The 23,440-nt window shown below is 39.6% G+C and overlaps 2 protein-coding genes across 4 annotated transcripts; both read left to right on the top strand.

The window, feature by feature from the left end:
- Window positions 1-1,339: 1,339 nt before the first annotated feature.
- Window positions 1,340-16,393, top strand: med14 (mediator complex subunit 14). Of its 3 annotated transcripts, none has more exons than XM_059343317.1 (29): window positions 1,340-1,754; window positions 2,914-2,940; window positions 3,047-3,152; window positions 3,265-3,438; window positions 3,563-3,692; window positions 4,141-4,269; window positions 4,427-4,534; window positions 5,405-5,537; window positions 5,688-5,838; window positions 5,932-6,043; window positions 6,675-6,800; window positions 7,018-7,096; window positions 7,448-7,607; window positions 7,715-7,906; window positions 8,617-8,751; window positions 8,880-8,956; window positions 9,088-9,248; window positions 9,332-9,478; window positions 10,030-10,244; window positions 10,343-10,612; window positions 11,775-12,009; window positions 12,479-12,601; window positions 12,825-12,995; window positions 13,143-13,381; window positions 13,476-13,655; window positions 14,552-14,659; window positions 14,875-15,000; window positions 15,333-15,522; window positions 15,668-16,393. In XM_059343317.1, the coding sequence occupies exons 1-29, from the start codon at window positions 1,579-1,581 to the stop codon at window positions 15,739-15,741; spliced, it is 4,254 nt and encodes a 1,417-aa protein (XP_059199300.1). In that variant the 5' UTR covers window positions 1,340-1,578; the 3' UTR covers window positions 15,742-16,393. The 3 variants fall into 3 exon arrangements, with proteins under 3 accessions (XP_059199300.1, XP_059199299.1, XP_059199301.1); XM_059343316.1 differs by having other exon boundaries at window positions 10,000-10,244; XM_059343318.1 differs by lacking the exon at window positions 12,479-12,601 and having other exon boundaries at window positions 1,341-1,754; window positions 10,000-10,244.
- Window positions 16,394-17,936: 1,543 nt separating this feature from the next.
- Window positions 17,937-23,176, top strand: si:ch211-218d20.15 (uncharacterized). The gene is made up of 7 exons (XM_059342158.1): window positions 17,937-18,381; window positions 18,687-18,805; window positions 20,659-20,787; window positions 20,930-21,032; window positions 21,900-22,018; window positions 22,133-22,278; window positions 22,371-23,176. The coding sequence occupies exons 1-7, from the start codon at window positions 18,321-18,323 to the stop codon at window positions 22,477-22,479; spliced, it is 786 nt and encodes a 261-aa protein (XP_059198141.1). The 5' UTR covers window positions 17,937-18,320; the 3' UTR covers window positions 22,480-23,176.
- Window positions 23,177-23,440: the final 264 nt, after the last annotated feature.

The following is a 23,440-nucleotide window of genomic DNA, read 5'->3' as shown; positions in this document are numbered from 1 at the left end:
AATAGAGAGTCTTTGTGCTCTGACTTGGGGTTTGTCGTTGTCTAAAAAGTTTGGTGGCTTAATTGAACAACATGTTATATCAATAAACCATGTTTGGAACTTTGACCTCCGATGAAACCACCATCAGGAGAATATGACATATTTATAGTCTTTTTAGAGAAGAAATTGAAACATTTTTCAGGGCATAAAGCCAATGATCTGTTGATCTTTCTGAATCAAGACTGTATGATCCAAAATGGCATTGTTTTGGGATTGATTTGTACTTTAATGATCCAACAACAGGGAAATTCACTTGTCACAGCAGCAAAAAAAGAAGCAAAAGGTGTGAATAGATGGTGTATAAATTACAGGAAAATAAATAAATAATCAATAATATCAAAAACTGAATTGAATCGTGATATTATAATCAAAAGTGTAACAGAATAATGAATTTGGAGAATCACGACACAGCTATTAGTTACTAGTTACTTCATGGATTCTGATTAATACAAAATATAACCAACCATTAGGCTAAATTAATATAGTATTATAGTAGATAAAGCCCTTCAGACTAGCCCCACCTTTACCAGTTGCAAAATTAAAGAGATACAACATATATCACTGATTGTAATCCAAAATGTATAATATTCTCATTTTCGTTACTTTAAATTTATTTTGATACTTTTACTTGTAACAAAGTATTTTTAAACGGTGGCAGAGTTTTGCAGGAAACACAAAAAACTTACCAAAAGTGTAACATATGACATTTATTGATCATTTCACTCAAAAATGATGTAACAAAGGATAGCTATTGGCATAGTAATAACACTGTGTGTAAATTTTGTAACTTAAGAGAAATGACTTAGGCATTTTATTGAACAGGCCTTTGTGACTTAAGCAAGATATGGTAACACTTTATTTTGAAGGTGTCTACATAAGAGTCACACAAGCCTGTCAGAAACATGACATGACAAGTATCATGAGCATTAATGTTACTTCAAAGTGTCATTAATGTTTATGACATCCCATGTCATGTTTATGACACACTCATGTCACTCTTATGTAGACACCTTAGAGTAAAGTGATGCCTATGAATGTGGCAAATTGTCAAAGAAGTGATGATCTTAAAGGGGTAAAATCACATGATCTGATCAACTGAGATTATAGGCGATTTTACCATAGGTGGCCGGCGTCATGAGGAGATGATTTTGGCAAAAAAAACAACCAATTTGGACAAAAAATGAGTGAGGCGATTATTTTAACAGGGTGACGATAATAAGGAGGCACTCTTGACTCCGGCTCCTCAAGGCTCCTGCGGGGGTTTTCTTTCCTACCGCATTCCCGACAGCAAAGATGGCGGCTGAGCGGCGTTGAGCCTTCTCCGTAATGAGTTACCAAATTTTGAGCATTTGTTGAGTTTTCTCCCGAATAAGGAAACCAAGTCCATGCCGAGAAACTCGTCTGGTGAAAGAAATGTTGTGAGACTGCGAAGGGAATCTTTTCACAAGGAGTTAGCCCGCTACAACTCGATAGTTTTGCCGTGTAGCGCTGGGTGTTGTTGCACCGCCGTAGCCCACTAGCCTATACCGTCATTGTAAAATGGCTCCGGTGCAGATTGGGTCAGATGGGCAGCTCGTCCCACTCGGAGGTCCGGTTGTCTCCGGTCCACAGCCTCCACCAACCGGGGCACCGGCCACACAGGGGGTCCGACTGAGCCTACTCATTGAGTTTCTTCTCCAGAGGACCTACCATGAAATTACCCTCCTGGCAGAACTGTAAGTAACGTTGTAGCATTGTAGGCCTTAAAGCTAACTCACCGGCGGGCTAATCAGCTAACATGAGTAAACTCTGGAATTTACCTGCTAGATATATAATCCGTAATAAGGTTAGAGAAGTATATTTTAAGATAATGAACACAATTTACCCATCTAAAGTTTTATTTACAACGATTTAAGAAAGGCATAGACGTAAACTGCTCTTTCTGTGAAGGACACCCTGAAGATGTTTTTCATTTATTTTGGTCTTTCCCTTTCTCAACTAAATTATGGGAAGATACTTGTAACCTGATTTATTTTTCCACTGAACCTCATTTGTCCCTGTGCTTTTAACATATACTGTTTGGTTTCACGGACTTTCCTTTTGCAAAAGAAAAACAATAATACATCATCAATCTCATGCTACAGTTAGCCAAATGGCATATCCATAAATGTCGTTACGTTAATCAAAAACCTCTCTTTCTTGTCTTTGAAAATGACACCAAACTATATATTAAGTCTATTAAGAAATCTACCAGCATGAAAGCTATAGAAACTTTGTGTGTGAAAATGTATGTACACTTTACAATGTTTTTGTATGAAAGCTTGCCTCTGTATTGTTGAAACCCCCTGAAGGTGTTTTGTTGGTGTATTGTCTTGTATTGCACCATGTTGCTTTAATAAAGTTTCTAAATAAATAAAATGACGTGAGTAAACTCGGAGGATGCTCTTCTTCCAGCCACTTTAATAAAAACTAACGGGCTCAACAAGTTGGGACCAATCAAAACATTAGGATGTACTTTTAATATATTGAGCCCTTGCAAAGTGGATAGCACAGATTGCTCCTGTTATATGAGGGGGCGTGCCAGTCAACAACTCATCATTTGCCTGAAGATCCTTAGGCCATAGCTAATGTTGTTGATGTTTTCAAGACCGGTGTTTGTGTGGTTATAATTAAATGGTTTTATAATGGACCACTTGTGTGTCCTGTCCCAAAGTCAGTTTCTCCTCCTCTTGGTCCCCTATCATTCAAATGCTAACTGAAGAGACAAACTATTTACTGCAATCAAAGCAGACTTTAAACAGGGTTGCACAGAGTTTAAGCAAGTGATATGTTTCTCTTATTTGAGGATAACACCAATGGTAGTAATTTAACATTTTAATGTTTTCTTTTTTCTAGACTTCCCAGAAAAACTGACATGGAGAGGTATGTTTCCTTTAGTTTCATTCATAGCTTAATCACTCACTTAGCCACTCATTTTGCTGTTGCCTTTTATTTTTGTTTAAACTTTTATCCAATGTTTCTTTTTTAGGAAAATTGAAATTGTTCAGTTCGCCAGTCGTACCAGGCAGCTGTTTGTGCGTCTGCTAGCCCTGGTGAAGTGGGCGAGCAATGCAGGGAAAGTTGAGAAGTGTGCGGTATGTTGTCTGTAATTTGACTTTCTGTTTTGGTGGTTTTTGATAATACACTTCAAATTGATTTGTGCATTAATCAACATTGCTTACTCTTACTTCTTATCCACTGTAACAGATGATTTCCAGCTTCCTGGATCAGCAGACCATCCTGTTTGTGGATACAGCTGATAGGCTTGCATCGCTGGCCAGAGATGCCCTTGTACATGCTCGTTTGCCCAGCTTTGCCATCCCGTTTGCCATTGATGTTCTCACCACAGGGTCATACCCACGCCTGCCTACATGTATACGAGTAAGTTTCTCTCTTTTGCATGATAAGACTGCTAATGTATATGAAAAAATGTTCAAACTCTGAACAACTCTCTCATGCAAGTTTGGTATTTTACTGCAATTTTTGTCTTTGTTCATTTATATAGGATAAGATCATTCCTCCAGACCCCATCACTAAGGTTGAGAAGCAGACCACCCTGAGCCAGCTTAATCAGATTCTACGACATCGCCTTGTCACCACGGACTTACCACCTCAGCTAGCAAACCTCACTGTTGGTAAGCAGCTTGTGCTAACCCAGCTTGGTATATTTTTGAAAAGGGAACAGATCACCCAGAAATTAAAAACACATATTTTTCTTTTACCTGTTGTGCTATTTCTCAGTCTAGAGTTTTTTGATATGAGTTTCTCAATGTTGGAAATATTGACTGCAGAGATGACTGCCCTGCATATTTGAGAAACTTGGCAGCAATGTGTGTTTCCAGAAATCATGGTTTGGTTACTCGAAATGACCCACAAACCTTGTTGTTAGCAGTTTCATATCAGAATTTTACTAGAAAGAAAAAAAATAGAAACATACTAGATTGATAAATGGCTCTACAAGTAAGAGGAAAAATGCATTTAAGAAATAGCCATTCTCATAACTATTTTAGCAGCTTGCTTTCAGCCTTATTTGGTTATGAGAAGATCTAATGCCAGTGTTTGCTTGTTTGTACATTTGTGTAGCTAATGGGCGTGTAAAGTTTCGTGTGGAAGGAGAGTTTGAGGCCACTTTGACAGTGATGGGAGATGACCCTGATATTCCCTGGAGGCTGCTGAAGTTAGAGATCCTGGTGGAGGACAAAGAAACTGGAGGTAAGGCATGCACTCAGCTCAGATGGTGCCATTAACAATCTGATTGGAAGTGTACTTCATTGCTAATGTGTTCCCTTTCCCACTTGTTTGCAACTGGTTTGTCTTGTCACCCCATTCCCACGCTCACTCCCCCTCCCCTTCCCTTCTATATTGACAGATGGCCGAACCTTGGTCCACAGTTTGCAGGTCAACTTCATCCATGAGTTGGTCCAGGCACGTCTGTGTGCAGATGAAAAACCTCTACAGGACATGTACAACTGCTTGCGTATCCTTTCTTTGCCTTTGCAATTTTTTGTATGGCCTGCACAAAACCTCTTGGCTTTAGTCCCAGTCTGATGTGAACTACTGCAGTAAGGAGGGAGTGTGTGTCGAAGCATATAGAGTATTGACTGGTCAAGCAGACGCTTGCAGCATTCCAATGAGAAACACAGCTGCAGAATTGCATCCTTTTTAACCCCCTCTTTTTTCATTAATTCTTGAACAACACAACCACCTTTTGTTACTGACAGGGAAAGGGCAGCTCTGTTCTCACTACAACCTGTCACCCAGTCAGGTCATGTGAGGTTTAATGAATTCCTTATGGAGATGTGAGTTTCCAACACCTCATAATACTGTACTAAGAAACGGATGTGTTCTTGCTTTTGTAAATTGTAGCTAAATTGCATTTTCTTCAAAATGCAAGTGTGCCATCATTTTAACATCAAAACCAATAACCATACCTTCATGCTGTTGTTAGCCATACATTAGGAAAGAGAGAGTATATTCTGACTGGACAGTCACAGGCTTAGTCTTTGGTGAAATGTTGAGAGAAACAACGGCTTCTTAGCATTCATGCTAATATCAAAGACCCTAATCAAGCATGCGAGATAAGCACGACTGTGCTAATCACAATGCTAATCAGTACATCTCTGCTCTGCCTTTCCCCCCACTGACGCCAGCAGTGCAGCTCACCGTGTCAAAGAGCAGTCTGTGTCGGGCACAAATACCCCTTTTTACCAACAAAGTGTATGTGTCTTGAGGATATGTGTGCAAGTGTGGTTTGAATGTTAATTGAAAGATGTGTATAGTACTTTTTATCTCTATTCACCTGGACTTTTTTTTCCCACACCGTTTTCTTTAACCGCATCGTTTCCAGACTCCTTCTGTCTGTCACTGCAGCTAGAGGTGCTACACTCGCAGACTCTGATGCTGATTAGAGAGCGGTGGGGTGACCTGGTGCAGGAAGAGAGATATGTGCCTGCAAAATACCTCACGCTCAGTGTCTGGAAGTAAGACCTTATACATTTCCCTCAGATATTCACAAGAACACTGTGTTCTTTGAAAAACTCTCAAAAGTGATTGCTGAGCGAAACATGGCAGTATGCCATCATACAGTTTTCATTCCTGATCTGTTGTGTTTTTTTTCTTTGTTTCTCCAGCCAACAGGTGTTGGGTAGGAAAACAGGCACTGCCTCAGTACATAAAGTCACCATCAAGATTGATGAATCAGATGGATCTAAGCCATTGCAAATATCTCATGAGCCTCCTCTCCCTGCCTGTGACTCCAAATTAATGGAGAGAGCCATGAAGGTAATGCGTACACACAGTATGTTTTCAGTGTAATGTAAACTCCAAATATCCTACAATTGTGTAATATATTTTTTTCTCTTGCTTATTCTTTAGATTGACCACCTGTCAGTGGAGAAACTTTTGATTGACAGTGTGCATGCACGGTCCCATCAGAAGCTACAGGAATTAAAGGCCATTCTAAAGACCAGCAATCCCAGTGACAACTGTATGTATTTACTCCACTTTCTCACTATGAAAACACATTCTATATTAAGCACATGCACAGAAACCAGTGTTGTCTCCTGCAGCAGCTGCAGCCATGTGGCAATCAGTCACAACAGAAAAAAATAGCTATTGTTTAGGATGCAGAACGCATTGATTTAACGCTTGTCCTCGCCTCTCTGCTCTGTGTTAACAACCTACAGGTTAGGTTGAATTTTTGTCCAATGACTGTTAGCTGATCTCATGGCTTCCCAGTTGCAATGAGAAGCACAGAAATTAGTTTTACAGGATCTGGTTAGTGCAAACATGTTATTTTCCAGTGAAATTTTAAATGAGATGCGTAGAATAAAGTTATTTTGATGAAGTATTACTATTTTAGACTTGTATTTGGTAATCTTTCCTGATAAAAGCCTTTGTCGCAAACCTTTGCTGCAGGGTTCAGAGAGTTCACCCTGGAAAAAATAAAAATAATGCGGGGACTTTCTTGGTCTTAATTATGATTAATTGCGTGTTTGAAATTCCCATTAGCTAACAAAGATGTGTTCTCTCACGCATTCCACATTTACCTCCTGTCAGTTAATGTACTGTAACCATGCTACAAAAGAACTACTCAAGTGTGTGTTTGTTTATTTCAGCATTCATCGAGACTGCTTTACCCACACTCGTTATTCCAATACTTGAGCCCTGTGGTCGTTCAGAGTGCTTACACATCTTTGTAGACCTGCACTCTGGCATGTTCCAACCAATGCTGTACGGGCTGGGTAAGAAGTAGCACTCAGTAACTCATGAATTTGTTTCTTTGTTTTCTTATTTGTTCATTATGTTGGCCCTTTTTTGTTCAGGTTGTGTTTATATGAGGGGTTTGTTTGTGTGTGACAACAGAGGAACCAGCAATTTGACTGTTAATGTACTCTATGATGATTTAAGCGTATGCATTTTCAGCTCTGTGAGAATTAAACCCTGGTGTTCTCTTTCTAGACCAGTCCATGTTGGATGACATTGAAAAGACCATTAATGATGATATGAAGCGCATCATATCTTGGCTTCAGCAACTGAAGTGAGTACTACATTTTTAATTAGATATGAACATGAAATGTATAATCACAGCTGATGGTATAAAGTTTTTTTGGGATAGGCGAAAGATAGAAGTGGCAGCTCAGAGTCAACAGTAGAAAGAGCCTGATGCCTGCTTCAAACTTGTCAGAACTGACTAAATGCTGTCAGTAGCAACACTTGGCAAAGCAGGTGGCAAGATAGGTGTTGAGAGGGATTTCCACAGCTCTGAATTGTCAGTCTTGCACAAGTGAACAGTGTGAATGTTGTGAGTAACAGTATGAGCCTTGAATTCGGGACTGCTTGCACATTGGATTTCATTGAGACACAGAATCTTTTTTTCCTCTCTGGCAAGGTTCTGGTTGGGGGAACAGCGTAGTAGGCAGTCAGTGAAGCACCTTCCCACTGTGTGTACTGATGTTCTTCACCTGTCCAACTCGGCTTCTCACCCCATCGGAAACTTGTCCAAACATAAACTCTTCATTAAGCTCACACGTCTTCCGCAGTACTACATTGTAAGTTTCTCCACAAATATATTGCTGAAAAGCTTTCACTTTTCCATCCTCCCTCTAATTCTCAATTGACATTCTCTTTTCTTCCTCCCCTTCTCTTTTTTTTGTAGGTGGTGGAAATGCTTGAAGTGCCTAGCAGTCCCACAGCGTTGCAGTACAAGTACTCTTTCCTGTCTGTGTCTCAGTTGGAAGGAGACGATGGACCCATGTGTGCACAGCTCCTGCAGCATTTCAAACCCAACCTAGAACACCTCGTCCAGGACACAACAGGGAGAGGGACCCGACCTGGAACAAAGAGAAAGGTAGTCAGTTTTAGTGTTGATTTACACCAAACATTCATTTGTGTATGATGAAAAACTGCATTTTTTTCCTTCTTTATTTTTTTATCAAAAACTAGTAGTGAAAAATATTTTTATTATTAAATAAAACTGACAAAAAGACAACTAAATAAAACCTTCAAACACACAAACCAATACAACAACTGCAATACAACTTCAGCAATTATAAATCCAGGTTTTACTCATAATACTTGTAAAAGTAACACTAAAGCTTAATTGAAACTTGTCAGTACTTCAAATTTAAAAGTGAAGCCTTTCAAATTAATTTCTGTGTGGTTTTGGTTTCAAGGTTAGAATGAGGCAGTTTAAACTGGCTTCTAAATGTGTATTGAAAAAGTAAGCAAATTCTCTGGGTTCTCTGCCTACCCTCAGAAAGTGTTCACAAGGTGCACCTGACAAAGATATATGATACAATGATAATAATCCGGTTATTATTTAATATTCCTGCTTAATTTAAAAAAATGCCCTGGTGTAGCTTCCACGGATATACTTATATGTGTAGCATCCCTACAACATGACCTCAACATGACCTACAAATTTTGCTTTTGCATGTACTGGTCAGTTTCTCCTAGTGAACATGTGCACCTTTTTTAAAAATGTGAAATGGTAAAAGCGTGTGTCTACCCAGCTGGATAAATTATAATGCTTTTGTGTTCGTCTTTGTTGCTCTGTAGGTATCTGGGGACCAGGGGGACCCAGAGCCAAAGAAGCCCAAGAGGTCTGGAGAAATGTGTGCCTTCAACAAAGAGCTGGCTCACCTAGTAGCGATGTGTGACACCAACATGCCTTTCATTGGCCTCAGAACAGAGGTAAGTCACAGTGCTAATACAGTTTGAATTATTAATGCCAGTGAGAGTCGTGTCATAAAAGATATTAAGCATAGCAATCTCTGTTTTACGTTTTCTAATGCTACACGTCTGTCTGCTTGTCTGAGTAGCTGTCCAACATGGAGATCCCAAACCAGGGTGTCCAGGTGGAGGGAGATGGCAGCAGTCATGCGATACGGCTACTAAAGTAATAACACAGGCACACATGCATTTATTTCTCCACACACAATGACAGCGAAATGTGATACTACTTTAGTGTATGATTGATGGCTTTGCTAAAACCATTGTGACTATACACTGTAATTGTTTATCTTTCAGGATTCCTCCCTGTAAAGGTGTCGGAGAGGAGACCAGGAGAGCATTAGATCGGTCCCTACTGGACTGCACCTTCCGCCTGCAGGGCAGGAACAATAGGACCTGGGTGGCTGAACTGATGCTGGCCAACTGCCCTCTCAACAGCACACACAGCAAGGAGCAAGGTACGCACCACATTCCACATTCATCACTAAACATTTGCAACTGTGCCCGCTGTCTAAACAAACTCATCTGTCCACTTTACTAGCCTCCACGCGGCATGTGTATCTGACCTATGAGAACCCTCTGTCGGAGCCAGTGGGAGGGCGGAAGGTGGTAGAGATGTTCCTGAATGACTGGAACGCCATCAGTCAGCTCTACCAGTGTGTTCTCAACTTCTCTCGAGCACTGCCAGGTACGTGCATGGTGATCTGGAAAGCAAAGATTACACTTACATTAACTAAGTGTATTAAAGAAGAGTCTTAAATTAGTCAGTATGTTACTAGTATTTTTGCTGCAGCCTAGTATTTTTAAACAGGGCTCCTACAAGTGCTGGAAATCCTTAAATTCTTGAATTATAATGAAACCTTGTTGTATTTTACATTGTTTGTTACCCTTCTTTAGAATGCTGTCACAAAACATAATTTGGGTTGTTTATAACCCTCAACATCAAATTATTGTGATGAAGAAGTAAAATCATAAATAATAGTATACTGTATGTACTGCTTATCCACAGTTATTTTACCACAGTTGTAAGATGCTGGAAAGCTTGAAAATGCTTGAGTTTGACTTTGGAAAGGCTCCCCTAAAACAAACATTTTATTTGACTTGGTTTCAGCCAAAAGCCAGCAAATTAAATTTACTTTTGTAAGTTTGAGTTCCTTGTGTCGTTATTAAGGCACTCATCAGTGTGAATTAATACCTGCTTCCCTCCAGAGATGCCATCTTACCTGAGCCTGTTTTCAGAGGTGCGGCTGTACAACTACCGCAAGCTGGTGTTGTGCTATGGCACCACCAAGGGCAGCTCCGTCACCATCCAGTGGAACTCCAACAGCCAGCGCTTCCACCTCGCTCTGGGCACCGTCGGGCCCAATTCTGGCTGCTCCAACTGCCACAACATCATCCTCCATCAGCTACAAGAGATGTTTAACAAGAGTCCGAACGTGATGCAGCTGCTGCAGGTACACAGTAGCACACTTATTAAACTGCAGCCATTTCATGTAAACTATGTGTTCTTTGTAATGTCTTTAGTAACATTTTTATTTATCATCTTCCTCAGGTGCTCTCTGACACACAGGCCCCTCTGAATGCAATCAACAAGCTACCAACAGTGCCCATGCTGGGCTTGACTCAGCGCACCAACACTGCCTACCAGTGCTTCTCCATCTTACCCCAGTCACCCACACACATCCGCCTGGCATTCAGAAACATGTACTGCATCGACATCTACTGCCGCAGCCGCGGAGTGGTAGCCATCAGAGATGGAGCATACAGTCTTTTTGACAACACTAAGATCGTAGAGGGCTTCTACCCTGCTCCTGGACTCAAGGTAAGCCAGACTTGGAGGCACAGTAGTAGTGTCAACTAACAGAGTTTATCTGGGGAATTTCCTAAAGTCTCATGCACATGAAGCTGACAGTAAACAGTGCCTTGCAAAAGTATTCATTCCCCTTGGATGTTTCACCCTTTTGTTGCTTTTACACATGAAATCATGGTCGATATAATTTGGCTTTTTTAAAAAGAATTTGCTAAAAAACCCTTTTAATATCAAAGTGAAAACAGATTTTTTACAAAATAGTATATGCAGCACTGTTGATGCAGCAGTGTCAGTTAGTGAAATGGAGATCACTTGAGTGCAGTTGATGTGTGTCAAGTGATCATAGTATAAAAAAATGTGTCTGGGAGGTCCAGTCTCTGGTTCATCACTATTCCTGCTACAATTGCAACATGAAGACAAAAGAACATTCCTAGTAACTCAGATAGAGATCATCAAACATATAAGCCAGGAGATGGCTACAAAAAAATATCCAGCTCACTGGACATCCCACAGAGTTCAGTTAAACCATCATTAAGAAAATGAAGCAGTATGGCACTTGTTTAAATCTGCCTAGAGCTCGCTGTCCTCACAAACTGAGTGACCGGACAAGAAGAAGACTGGAGATGAAGGTCACCAAGACCAGTGTTTCCCCTACATTCATTCAGCAGCGGCGCACCGCAAGTTTCTTCTAATAGCTGGTTAGCATAGCTTAGCATAAAGACAAACGGGAAATGGTTAGCCTGGCTCTGTCTCAAGTGAAACCATATGTGTATTCATACTGAAGTCTTGTCATCACCATGAGATTGCCAAATCATTAGCGTAAACTCCAAGAAGTTCCTGCAACCAACCAAGAAATATTCCGGCACGTAATCCCCCATAAAAACCACAAGTTTTTTCAATTTGTTTTACAGCTTTTTCAGACCACCATGCCAGCTGTTTGTAATCGTTATGATAAGCTAAGCTAACTGCATATTTCACTTGTCATCACTTGTGGGAAAAGCTCTTAAATTCTTTATTGAAGTGTTAAGAACTGGACATGTACTTATTCCAATCAGCACAATAGAAAGTACTGCAAAATACCAAAAGTTATGCAGATATACAGTTTTGATTGACAACTTCAACTTTTTATTCGAGCTTTTTTTCATTAAATTATGTCCTCTTCTTCTCTGTCTAGACATTCCTCAATATGTTTGTAGACAGTAATCAGGACGCTCGCAGACGTTCTGTCAATGAAGATGATAACCCGCCCTCGCCAGTGGGTGTAGACGTGATGGACAGTCTGATCAACCAGTTACCAGTTACAATAAGAGGGGGCGCAGGAGGTGTCTATCCTCCTCTCACTTCACCGCCACCAAATTACCATGCTAACGTAACTCCCTCGCCATCCATGATGCCCACTCAGTCTCCAGGTAACGGCAAGCTTGATGTTTGTATGTGTGAGTGAATGAATGATATCCTGTCTGTCATCTAAGTTGTTAAGCTGTCATACAGGATAATGATCATTGTTTTGCTGTCATCAACCTCCCTGCTGACTTATGGTTTTTGTTGCAAGAGCAATTTGTGTGAATGTGACCCAGAATGAAGAAGAGCAACCATGTGTGCCCATTTTGGTTTTGTAAAACCATGAGGTCAGTTGTGTTTCTCATGCAACAAACACACACACGCCTCACAATTGAGAGGGAACAAAGCATGCATTTAGTCCTGCTCCTTCCATTCCTCTTCATCTCAGCCCGCCAGCCAGAGACTACAGCCCTTCCGCCCCGCTTTAGCATGTGTGTACCTGAATGAGTGTGTGTGTGTGTAAGGAGAACTTGTCAACCTCGGAGTCTGACGAGTCCTTTGGTATGTTTGTGTGTGTGTGTGTATGTGTGTGTGCAGGGAACATCCATGCCTCTGGCTCCCCTAGTGGAGCTCTGAGGGCACCTTCTCCTTTTGGGCCCACCCCGTCTCCGTCTTCTCTGGGCATAGCCATGGGCCAGACCAGCTTTGCCAGTCCCCACGGTGAGTGCAGGGTGGCTGTAAATTCTGGCCTGGTGATAATTATGGTCTGCTGGACAATGGCTGGAATGGGCTGAACTGAACACTTTTACAACACTCTTCTAGACATTAACAAGCTCATGACAAATGACCAGTAGTAAGGGGGCACACAGTGGTGCATTAATCTGTTTATTTTTGAACATGAAGTGTGGTTTTGTTGCTTATGGCTGCCTCGCCTTCACCCTAGGTGCTCTGGACCCCAGCTCTCCATATGCCATGGTGTCTCCCAGCCATAGGTGGCCAGGCTCACCCCAGGTCTCAGGGCCTTCTCCTGGAGCAAGGATCCATGGCATGTCCCCTGGTAACCCATCGCTGCACTCGCCTATCCCAGACCCTCATTCTCCTCGTGCCGGGACCAGTAAGTACTGCTTTCTCAGTGCAGTATTCTCAGTCTTTTTCTTTTTTCTTATCAGCTGGCATATGTAGAGATTCTGATGGATATATTAGTCACACACTATTAAAATATTTCTTAATATCTTTCTCCCCATCTCTGTCTTTGATTTAGGTTCTCAAGTCATGCCTACCAGTATGCCTCCACCCCGCAAGCTACCTCAGCGCCCCTGGGCTGCCTCCATTCCTACCATTCTCACCCACAATGCCTTGCATGTGCTTCTGCTCCCTTCACCCACTCCCTGCCTGGTGCCGGGCCTGGCAGGAAGCTACCTCTGCTCGCCACTTGAGCGTTTTCTGGGTTCAGTTATCATGAGGCGGCACCTCCAGAGGATCATCCAGCAGGAGGCCAACGTAAGTACCGTACTGATTTGGAGAGATATTTCCTTTGTGGTTTTTTTCCTCCTCAAATTACATTACGTTCTCTTCTCTGCCAACTCTCCGACAGTTAACTATTGTCAACTCTAATGAGCCGGGCGTGATCATGTTCAAGACGGACATACTCAAGTGCCGCGTGGCTCTCAACCCAAAGAACTACCAGACTCTGCAGCTCAAAGTCACTCCAGAAAACACAGGTCCCTGGACCCAGGAGGAGCTTCAGGTGCTTGAGAAGTTCTTTGAGACACGGGTAAGTATGAGCAGCAGCCACTCAAAGCCTAAATTATAAATCACTAAAAGACAATAATTTGAATCATATGTCAGGGCTAAATGCTAACATTTAAAAGTGGCGGCCAGACTTCCACTTTGGGTTGCCATTTTCATTTTTTTCATTATTCACGTTTGAGTATATAAATAGTATGCAGTTGTATGTCAATTTAATAACTAGGCTATATTATATACTAAGATCAGACATTGATGACCAAAGTGTTGCTGTAAATTCACCCATGATAATCGAGTAAAGCAAACGTAAATAGCTGAGATTCAAAAATAATGAAACCTTTTTTTTTTAGGTAGCTTAGACTTGTACAGAATTAAATCCAACAGTTAGTCAAAGTATAAGAAATCTTTTACCATCCTTTTGAAGTGAATCTGTTTCAGCCCAGCTTGAGAGAAATAATTAATAGACCATATGTTTAATGGAGATGGTTAGGTGCAGGTGGTTTTTTTATGTGTTAAAGTTGCAACTGATGGCAAAAAAGGGTTTTTCTCAACTGATCATAATTGAAAATCTTGTACTCTATTTGAGGCATTTAAAACGGAGTCAAAGTGTTGTCCTTTGATTAAAGAACTTGTCAATTTAGTCAACAAGGATACACTTTAAGGCCACTCATAGGAACACATGCCTGCTCTCATGTTGTTGTTAATATAGATAGATTAGACTTTATTGTCAACCCTGGTGGAAATTTTGTCTTTGGCTTCTCTAGTATATAAGATACAAACATGAGACACATAAAAACATACAATCTATGAATATACATAAATACACATGTAAAGAATCTACAAATATCTGTTTTACTTTCCAAAGTATAGTACTGTTAAAGATGTTGTAAATATTCCATTGAACCATCTTCTTCCTCTTTTCAGGTTGCTGGTCCTCCCTTCAAATACAACACTCTGAATGCCTTCACTAAGCTGCTGGGGGCGCCCACCAACATCCTTCGGGACTGTGTGCGCATCATGAAACTCGAACTGGTGAGTAGCTGTTTTTATAGTAATAATATTTAAAAATGTCCATTTAAATGAATGTCTGTAATCAAACACAGAGGTGAATTTTATGATTGTGTGTGAACCATATCGGTTTATGTAGTAATTTGTAAGTATTTTGAATTTGTTGTTCAGCATTATTACTATAGCCTTGGGATCGTCTCTGTGCTTAAATGTGTGTAATTTGTTGACTTTCTCTGCAGTTCCCTGACCAGGCTGGACAGCTGAAGTGGAATGTCCAGTTCTGCCTCACCATTCCTCCCAGTGCTCCTCCCATCGCTCCTCCTGGGACCATCGCTGTGGTGCTCAAGTCCAAGATGCTCTTCTTTGTAAGTCTCGGCACCATCAGTCAGGTTGTGTGTGTGTCTGTCTGTCTGTCTGTCTGTCTACCTGTGTACCTGTCTGTGTACCTGTGTACCTGTCTACCTGTGTACCTGTCTACCTGTGTACCTGTGTACCTGTCTGTCTGTCTACCTGTCTGTCTGTCTGTCTACCTGTCTGTCTGTCTACCTGTGTACCTGTCTGTCTACCTGTGTACCTGTCTGTCTACCTGTGTACCTGTCTGTCTACCTGTGTACCTGTCTGTGTACCTGTGTACCTGTCTGTGTACCTGTGTAGCATAATTTGAAACGCATAATTTGTGGTGTGCTGTGCCTCACAGTTGCAGCTGACCCAACGCATCCCGGTGCCCCAGGAGCCGGTGAGCATCATCGTGCCCATTGTGTACGACATGGCCACAGGCCTCACTCAGCAGGCAGACATCCCCAGACAGCACAGCTCCTCTGGGGCCGCAGCACTCATGGTCTCTAATATCCTTAAGAGGTTTAATGAGCTGCACCCCTCCCGACAGGGTGAGACTTGCACACTGATGAACACTGAATAATTTACTGAAAAAGCAGTATCAAATGTGCTAAACTGTATTCAACTGAATATTCAGTGTTTGCCATCTATACTTTTTGCATAGCTAACACAGAATACTTTCTGTCTTTCTTTCAGGCGACTGTACGATATTTGCTTCTGTTCACGAGCTGATGGCAAACCTCACTCTACCCCCCGGTACTCGTCAGTAGAAACCACAAAATTCAGAGTACTAGAGCTCAACCTAAGTCCCTTTAAGACCGAGGACGGGTCCGACTCTGAACCAAAAAGAAAAAGCAGAGTAACAACTGTGGTCTCAAGATGTCAAAATCCAGCATGTGTCTTCTCTGCTTCAGCCACTGGACTATTGACCTGATTTATAATTTCTGTTATGAAAGGGAGTTGAATGTGTACAGTTGTGGACCACAGTCTTTATTCTTGATAGAAGCTCATGGACAAGGGGGGCATTTGATGCAAAAGGATATAAATGTTATTTTTTTCCTCCAGGTGCACTTGTAAACAAGATTATCTATTGAAATTAAGGTTGTTTACGAAAATATGTATATTATTGTATATTTGAATGTTGAAAAGAATCAGGTGAGTTAGATTTTTGCTAGAGAATTGTCTTCAGTTTTTTTTTTTATAACGCCAGATATATTCCTTAGCACACTATTTAAATGTTTTCTTGCCTTTACTTTGTCAAGACCTCTGCATTTTTATTTCAAACTTTCACTTTGGATACTGTTAAACTGTGACAAACTTTATAAGCCAGTTGTATTTTATTAAGACCCTTTTTGAGTCCTGATTGAAGGATTTGAGACTTTGTCTGACTTTGCTATTTAAATAAACCAAGCCCAGAGTTGGTTTGTGCTTCGAGGATCTTCTGCTGGCGGTACTAAAATAATCCAGTTATTTACTGAAGAAAAAAGTATCAATACTACACTATAAAATAGTTAATTTAGTGCTTAAAATGTGCACTTAAAACTACAGAAGAAGTAGCAACAAAATGTACAAAAAGTATCAAAAGTAGATACTCATTACACAGAATGGCGTATTTTGTATATATGTCATTATTATTACACCATGCAACTACTTCATATATTACTCTTCAACTCCATTCATCACTTTACAATTCAACTAACACTCAAAATTTCACTTTAGGTACTTTCAGTTTTAACATTTTAAGTGAAACTTTAACCTTTTTTATTTTATTATATGCTGCTTCTACTTAAGTATTTTAAAACCATTTCAACTGAGATTATTAGAATCAGAATCAATCTGTTTTTAAAAGAAATAGAAATAAATAAGTATGTAAATAAAATGGATTTTAAAAAGTGCGCTATACTTAATATACAACAGCAATATAAAATACAAATGCAAAACGTCTTGAGTAAAGAGAGAAATATAGAAATACATGTTAAGTTATTGATGCTTTTATATCAAGGATGAACAGGGTTTTAGTTGCCTTATGTTTTGGGTAGTTTTATCTGCAACAATGTGATTTTAAACTCTAGCAGTGCATTAGGTTTTAATCAAACCTAACCTGAAAAGTATCTAGATATTATAGATTAAAGAAATACAACTCGCAATCAGAAAAGGTTTGTTGCAAAGTAGGTTTTTACTTGCAAAAAAATATGCTTGGTGTTTGGTGCAAACAATTAATACAATACACATTAAGAGGGGGGATTAAAGGCAAAGTACTGCAACAGCCAAGAACATAAATAAAGAATAGAAAATTACAATAAAAATATAACCACATATGTTTAGTAGAAGTGTTTTAGAAAGAATGCTGTACAGATTTTGTGCAAGATTTCCAACATGTTAAGTGATGGGGAGAATGGAGAATATTTGCAATGTACATGGATAATATTATGTGAATATATATGTTAATCTATGGAGACCTCTATGGGGGATGATAATCTGTCAGGGCTGCAGTGATTAAGTGATCAGTAGATCAACAGGAAATTAATCAGCAACTATTTTGAGCACCTGAAACATAATTTTACATCAAAAAATAGCAATCATGTTCTGGTTCTAGCTTCTCAATTATGTGGATTGGCTTTTAGAAATTGAAGGTCATTTTCAATATTAAACAATATTTTTTGACATAAGTAGCCCTTCAGAACATGTAGTGGGTAAAAAGACACAATATTTCCATTTGAATGTAGTGAAGTACTGGTTAAAGGAGTAATATAAAATGCTGCTTCTTAAGTTCAATTCTTGAGTAAATATGCTTTCCAACAGTTAAATCAGGTGTGCCTTTGTGTGCTAAACCTGCAGAAAACAGCTCTGCATCCTCACCAAGTGCTGCTGTGGTCTTCATCTCTAAAACATGACATCATTGAGAAAGGCTCAGACTGTGTGTGTGTGGGGGGAGCGAAGGGGCGTTCAAAACTGCAAATCCCAGACTGTGACTGCACGGCTGTTGTTGCAAAGGGCGTGGGCATTGTTGTTGTTTTTTTTATTATCATGTTATTATTATGCACAGCTTCATGGACACTCAGGATGTATTCTTCAACTCGCAGCTGCCTGTGAGCTTCGACACCTGCGAGGAAAAATTACGGATGAAAAAACAACAGTGTCGGCTTCTTTCACCCGGACTGAACGTTTGACACTCGAACGCAACCCTTTGCTATAGATATATACTTCCGACCAAATGCAATAAGATAAATAGACCCTTATCTGTTTGTTTTTCCTCTGTAGCCTCAGCTAGGCTGGTGACTTTGCTTTCCAGAGCTTCTTATGGCTTTTATCAGCACTGCAGATTTAGGAGAATAGTGATAAGTCAGATATGGCAGTGAGCACATCTGAGCCGCTCTGCCAGCCGTGCGATTACCATGAAGCTTTCAAAGGTAAGTCCTGGCATTTAATCTCGTTTTATTTTACAGCGTTATGTTGACATCTGCCTGGTGTTTGCAGTACATCTTGCAGAAGTGCACCCTGCAACTCAGGCTCGTTTCAGCACACTGACCACTCCCCTTCAGTCCTTATTCATCTCCATCCCTCCAGTAGGACCTGTAGGATAGCCTGCTGTTCTATAGTCTGAGGTGTGGTGGTGCTCCTCTGTGTGTTTGTGTTTATCATTAAAGTGGGGATGACAGAAAAAGAGGTGAGATCATGTCAGACAGGCCTATTAATTTGCTCTATGTGTGGTCAGTGGAGTTACAGGTGAAGAAACCTCTGATGCCTGTCCAGCTGAGTCCAGAGCAGGTGGGCCTAGAGATGTTGTGTCTCTGTGGGCAGCTGGACCTCCTCATCAGGGCACAGATGCAGCAGGTAGTGTCAACTGACCGCCAAATGCTTTACTTCCACCACTGCTGATAAATATTACATGTATATCCTTCTATTTACCATTAGATTTCATCAGGTTGTGTCTAACTTTTGAGTGACATTTAAATAAAAAGGCAATGCATTTTATTTCTGCAGCACTTTTCAGCTACAAGGCAATTCAGAGTGCTCCACATAAAGCAATAAAGGGACATTTAAATATACTTAGAGTGGTGGAAAGGGAAGTATTCAGATAAATTAGTAAAAGTATTAATATCAAACTGTGATATTACTCCACTGCAAGTTAAAGTCCAGCATTCAAAACTAAGTATCAGCATCAAAATGTATTTAAAGTATAAAAAGTAAAATTACCGTAGTCGTTATGCAGAATGTCCCACTCGGATTGTTTTATATTTTCCAAATGTATTATTTGATTATTATAATTGATGCAGTTGTGTAAGCAGTGTTTTAATTTTATAGTTAGGGCTTATTTTGATTACTTAATATACTGTCATGAGTGTTAATTTAAAAAAAGTCTAACAACTTTAAATACATTTTTCATGTTAAATCTAAACCTGAAAATTAACTAAAGCCAGCAGCTAAATATAGTGAAAAGAGTAAAAAGTACAACTTGACAAAATGTCGAAATGTAGTGGAGTAGAAGTATAAAGTTAAATAAAATAAATACTCAAGTAAAGTAAACATATCTTACAGTTGCACTTAAGAACAGTACTTGAGTAAATGTACTTAGTTACATTCAACCACTGTATACTTAAATTAAAGAGCTAAAATATGATGAGGCAGTTATAGAATACAAGAATAAAAGCTAAGAAAAATAATAATTTGATTTAAGAATTAAGAAATGTCACATGTTCCATCAGAAACGAATTGTCCACATGTGTTTTTCCATCAGCGGAACCAAAGCAAATACACAACCATCTTAGAAATATAGTAAAACTAATGCACAATACAAAGTCAGTAAATGAGAGTCAGTTAGCATTGGGTGTACAGCACTTAAATTGTATCAGCTAATGTTGGACATATATCATATTGCATAAAGAGGACAAGAAATATATTGTGGACAATGGGCCCACTCAGATTGTTATATGTACTCTATAGATTAATGTATTGATGCATTTATGTAAGCAACGATTTAATGTAGTAAAGATAGGGCTGATTTTAACTACTTAAAATACTGTTATGAGGTTTAATTAAAAAAAAAATTAAATTACTTTACATTTAAAATCTTGACCTGAAAAGTAACTAACAGTACAATATTTGCTCCTAAAATGTAGTGGAGTACAAGTGTAAAGTTATATCAAATGGAAATAATTAAGTAAAGTACACGTACCTAAACATTGTACTGTACTTAAGTACAATGTTTAGAATCAGAATCAGAATTACCTTTATTGTCATTGTTCAGAGTAACAAGTACCATTACAACAAATTAGCCATCATCCCGTCCAAACGTATACAATACACACAAACAACGAGACAGAGGTGAACAGGGCAGGAAGACAGGGAGGAAGAGAGAGAAATACAGCACACATGAGGAAAGGAAAGGAGGAAAAAACAATGAAAAAACCTCAGCAACATAAGCATAATACACTTTCACAACATGAACAGACTTATGACATGCCACGGGGGGGGACTTATCTTTGTAAATCGGTCCCTTACTGTAACTTTGATTTACACAGCAGACTTCAAACGCAGCATTTTCCTTGAGGCAGCCTCATCATGATTATGTCCCAACATGCTGAGACTTATAAACTGGTTTTGGGTCCATTGTGTAGTCTGTCTTAGTGTTAATAAGCATTTCACATTATCTTGTGATTTTATTATTCATAGTTTCTGTGCTGCAGTTCCAGGAGCAGTTGGGACAAGGCTGCAGCCCAGAGGAGGCAGACACTTTCCAGGCTCAAGGATCAGAGATTCTTGACCAGATGCTGCAGTGCCTTGAACATCTACCAAAGCCTATGCCACAGCTGGAGGTATCCCATCTAATAATACTGACTTAATAAAACAAGATCCTGACTTTAAATGGCATATTATTAGAGCATTCTCCCAAAAAAGTGAGTTTTTAGTACCCTGCTGTGTGTTGTACCAGAAGTCAGTGGGTTAATGTTTCCTCAGGACTACCTGGACTTGGTGGGTCTGTCAGTCATGTTTCCTCGTGTGGAGGTGTTCCTCATCCAGGGCAGCCCAGTGGACATGTTAGAGAGGCCACCGATGGATGGTAAGAGGATATAAGTCTGTCCCCAGCCAGGAGGAAGAAGACTCTGTTGTTGTTTGACGACAGATTATGCAGAAAGAAGGAAGAATTAGAAGAATTTCAACAAGTGTACAACTTGTTTCCAATTTAAGCAAAAAATGCATATTGTACCATCCTGTTCTCTATTTGAGGATTAGTTTGGATTTACCAAAGTCACATAATAACACAAACAAACTAAACATTAGTAGACAAGCAACTCCTGTGTTCTTCAAGGTTAAATTACTTTTTTTGTCAATGGAGCTTAAACTAATATGCATATTTTTAGGTGGGCCTTTTTAAAGCTGGATAAAATACATTTTGCAGCTTTAACCTATAATTAAGGTAAGGTCTTGAATAACTTGAAATTAAGTATTTTTGCAATGTCGTATTGCCAGCTTTTACTCAAGTAACTGAGCTAAAATTTCCATCATCATAAATAAAGTGGAGAATAAAACAGTTTGATGATGATGATAATAATAATAATAATAATGATAATAGTAATAATAATGATAATAGTAATAATAATAATAATAATACAAATTAAAAAAAGAAGTGTTTTCTCCATCTACACTGGGTTTCACACTTTCCTACATATTAGGTGCAAAACACAAACTTTATGGTTGTTTAACCTTTTTTTGTGGTTGTTTTGCCCGTTTTTCTGGGTCTCTTTGCAGCTGTTTTGCATCTCTATCAAGTTTTATTGGTCTCTTTGTAGTATTTTTTGTTGTTTTTTGTTGCAATTTTATGTGTCATTGTGGTCATTCTGAATCTCTTCCTGTCTCTCTGAGTGATATTTTATAGCCTGGTCAGCCCATTCGGTAATCCATCCATGAGCTTCTGATTCTTTTGCAGAATACTTCTACCACGTGGCCAGACTGAACCAGCTCCTGGTGCTAAGTCAACAGCTAGAAGAAGATATCAGGCACCTTGGGAGTCATAAATACATTGCCCACCAGCTCTCGGTTATTTATGTAAGGAGAATAAATCACAACTATTGTTTTTCACCACTTTTCTATCATGCATCAACCTCTGTGTTTTCATTCTGCTATAAGTTGTGTGCCTTTTGATGTGTTTCTTCTTTGCAGCAAGTCGTCAGCTCTTTCAGAGGAATTCAGGCTTTCTCTGAAATAAAGAAAGACATCGAGGCCAACTTCAAACAGATGAAGCAGTCTCTTGCGGTGGAGGAAGGCTCCAGGCATGAACCTCAGCTGGCTGCTCACTACATCAACTGGTGAGTTAAAAAAAAATCCTAATTTAACGCTGGCGGATGATTAATGCAGCAGCAATCTGATAATAACAACCACGTGCTGTTTCTCTGTGCAGGATATTAGAACTCACTCAAAGCTTAACATCGGTGGTGCTGATGCTACCGGAGGAGCTGACGGAGGACATTCACCAGGCCGTGACCTTCATGTCACAGTTCCTGTCCTGACTTCGTGTCTGATGCACCGGGAGCTTCTGAATGAACTGATTTTGTTACAACCAGTGGTGGAAAGTAACTAAGTAAATTTAATCTAGTGCTTAAGTACACATTTGAGGCTATTGTGCTTTACTTGAATATTTCCATTTTATGCCACTTTATACTTCTACTCCACTTCACCTCAGAGGAAAATACACTTTTTACTCTGCTACATTTAAATGACAGTTTTGGTTACTTTTATTTTTTCTACCTGTCCAGTAAAAAACATGTATCTCCAGAAGTGAATGTGTGAGATGAACTGAATGATGAAGAGTTCCTCTTTTGAGCTGAATAAACTCTTTAAAACCCCTCTTGGATGAGCTGGAAAATACATCGTCACAATGCTGAAAACAAGCTGTTTTCTCATTAAAAAGTTTAATTTTTAGAGATACGTGGTTATCACTGGACAGCTACGCTCCGAACATATAAGGATCTTAAACAGCTACACCAGGAAAATGCAACATATACAATAATTCAGCTGTTAAATAATCCAAAAACATCATAAATAACAATAAAACACTGACAGGGAAAATTTTACTGCACACTTCTTTCATATAAGTACTTTTCACTGATAATGCTTCCAGACTTTTTCATTAAGGTTTTGAATTCAGGACTTTTACTTCAGTAAATGTTCTGAATACTTCCACCACTGGTTATGACTGTGCAAAGGTGCTATACTATTTGATTCAACTGATGGATGGTGGGATTTGGAAGCCTTTAGAAATCATGTCGGTTTTTATATTGTCCTCCTGAATGTGGCCCATGTTAGTCCCCATGGTGAGTCAAGTTGTTTGGAAATGAATGTAAGCCTGTTGAATCCTTCCTTGCACTACTGTTACGACTACTGTTATCATTTCTTCTCCTTCTTTTTTTTTAACTTAATGTGGAATAATAAAAATGAATGCAATAGGGAAATGTGTTTACTTTCTCCCTG

Source organism: Centropristis striata, chromosome 10, assembly GCF_030273125.1.
Source record: "Centropristis striata isolate RG_2023a ecotype Rhode Island chromosome 10, C.striata_1.0, whole genome shotgun sequence".
Taxonomy (NCBI): domain Eukaryota; kingdom Metazoa; phylum Chordata; class Actinopteri; order Perciformes; family Serranidae; genus Centropristis; species Centropristis striata.
Note: the sequence above shows the minus strand (reverse complement) of the source record. Positions and strands in the feature narration are given on the sequence as shown.

Excerpts from the sequence above, each read along its gene's own strand:
- med14 (XM_059343316.1), top strand. The coding sequence starts at position 1,579 with ATGGCTCCGGTGCAGATTGGGTCAGATGGGCAGCTCGTCCCACTCGGA. Across the intron at positions 3,439-3,562 it reads GCCTGCCTACATGTATACGA|GATAAGATCATTCCTCCAGA; the intron begins GTAAGTTTCTCT and ends TCATTTATATAG. Across the intron at positions 4,270-4,426 it reads GGAGGACAAAGAAACTGGAG|ATGGCCGAACCTTGGTCCAC; the intron begins GTAAGGCATGCA and ends CTATATTGACAG.
- si:ch211-218d20.15 (XM_059342158.1), top strand. The coding sequence starts at position 18,321 with ATGGCAGTGAGCACATCTGAGCCGCTCTGCCAGCCGTGCGATTACCAT. Across the intron at positions 20,788-20,929 it reads AGCCTATGCCACAGCTGGAG|GACTACCTGGACTTGGTGGG; the intron begins GTATCCCATCTA and ends ATGTTTCCTCAG. Across the intron at positions 22,279-22,370 it reads GCTGCTCACTACATCAACTG|GATATTAGAACTCACTCAAA; the intron begins GTGAGTTAAAAA and ends TTCTCTGTGCAG.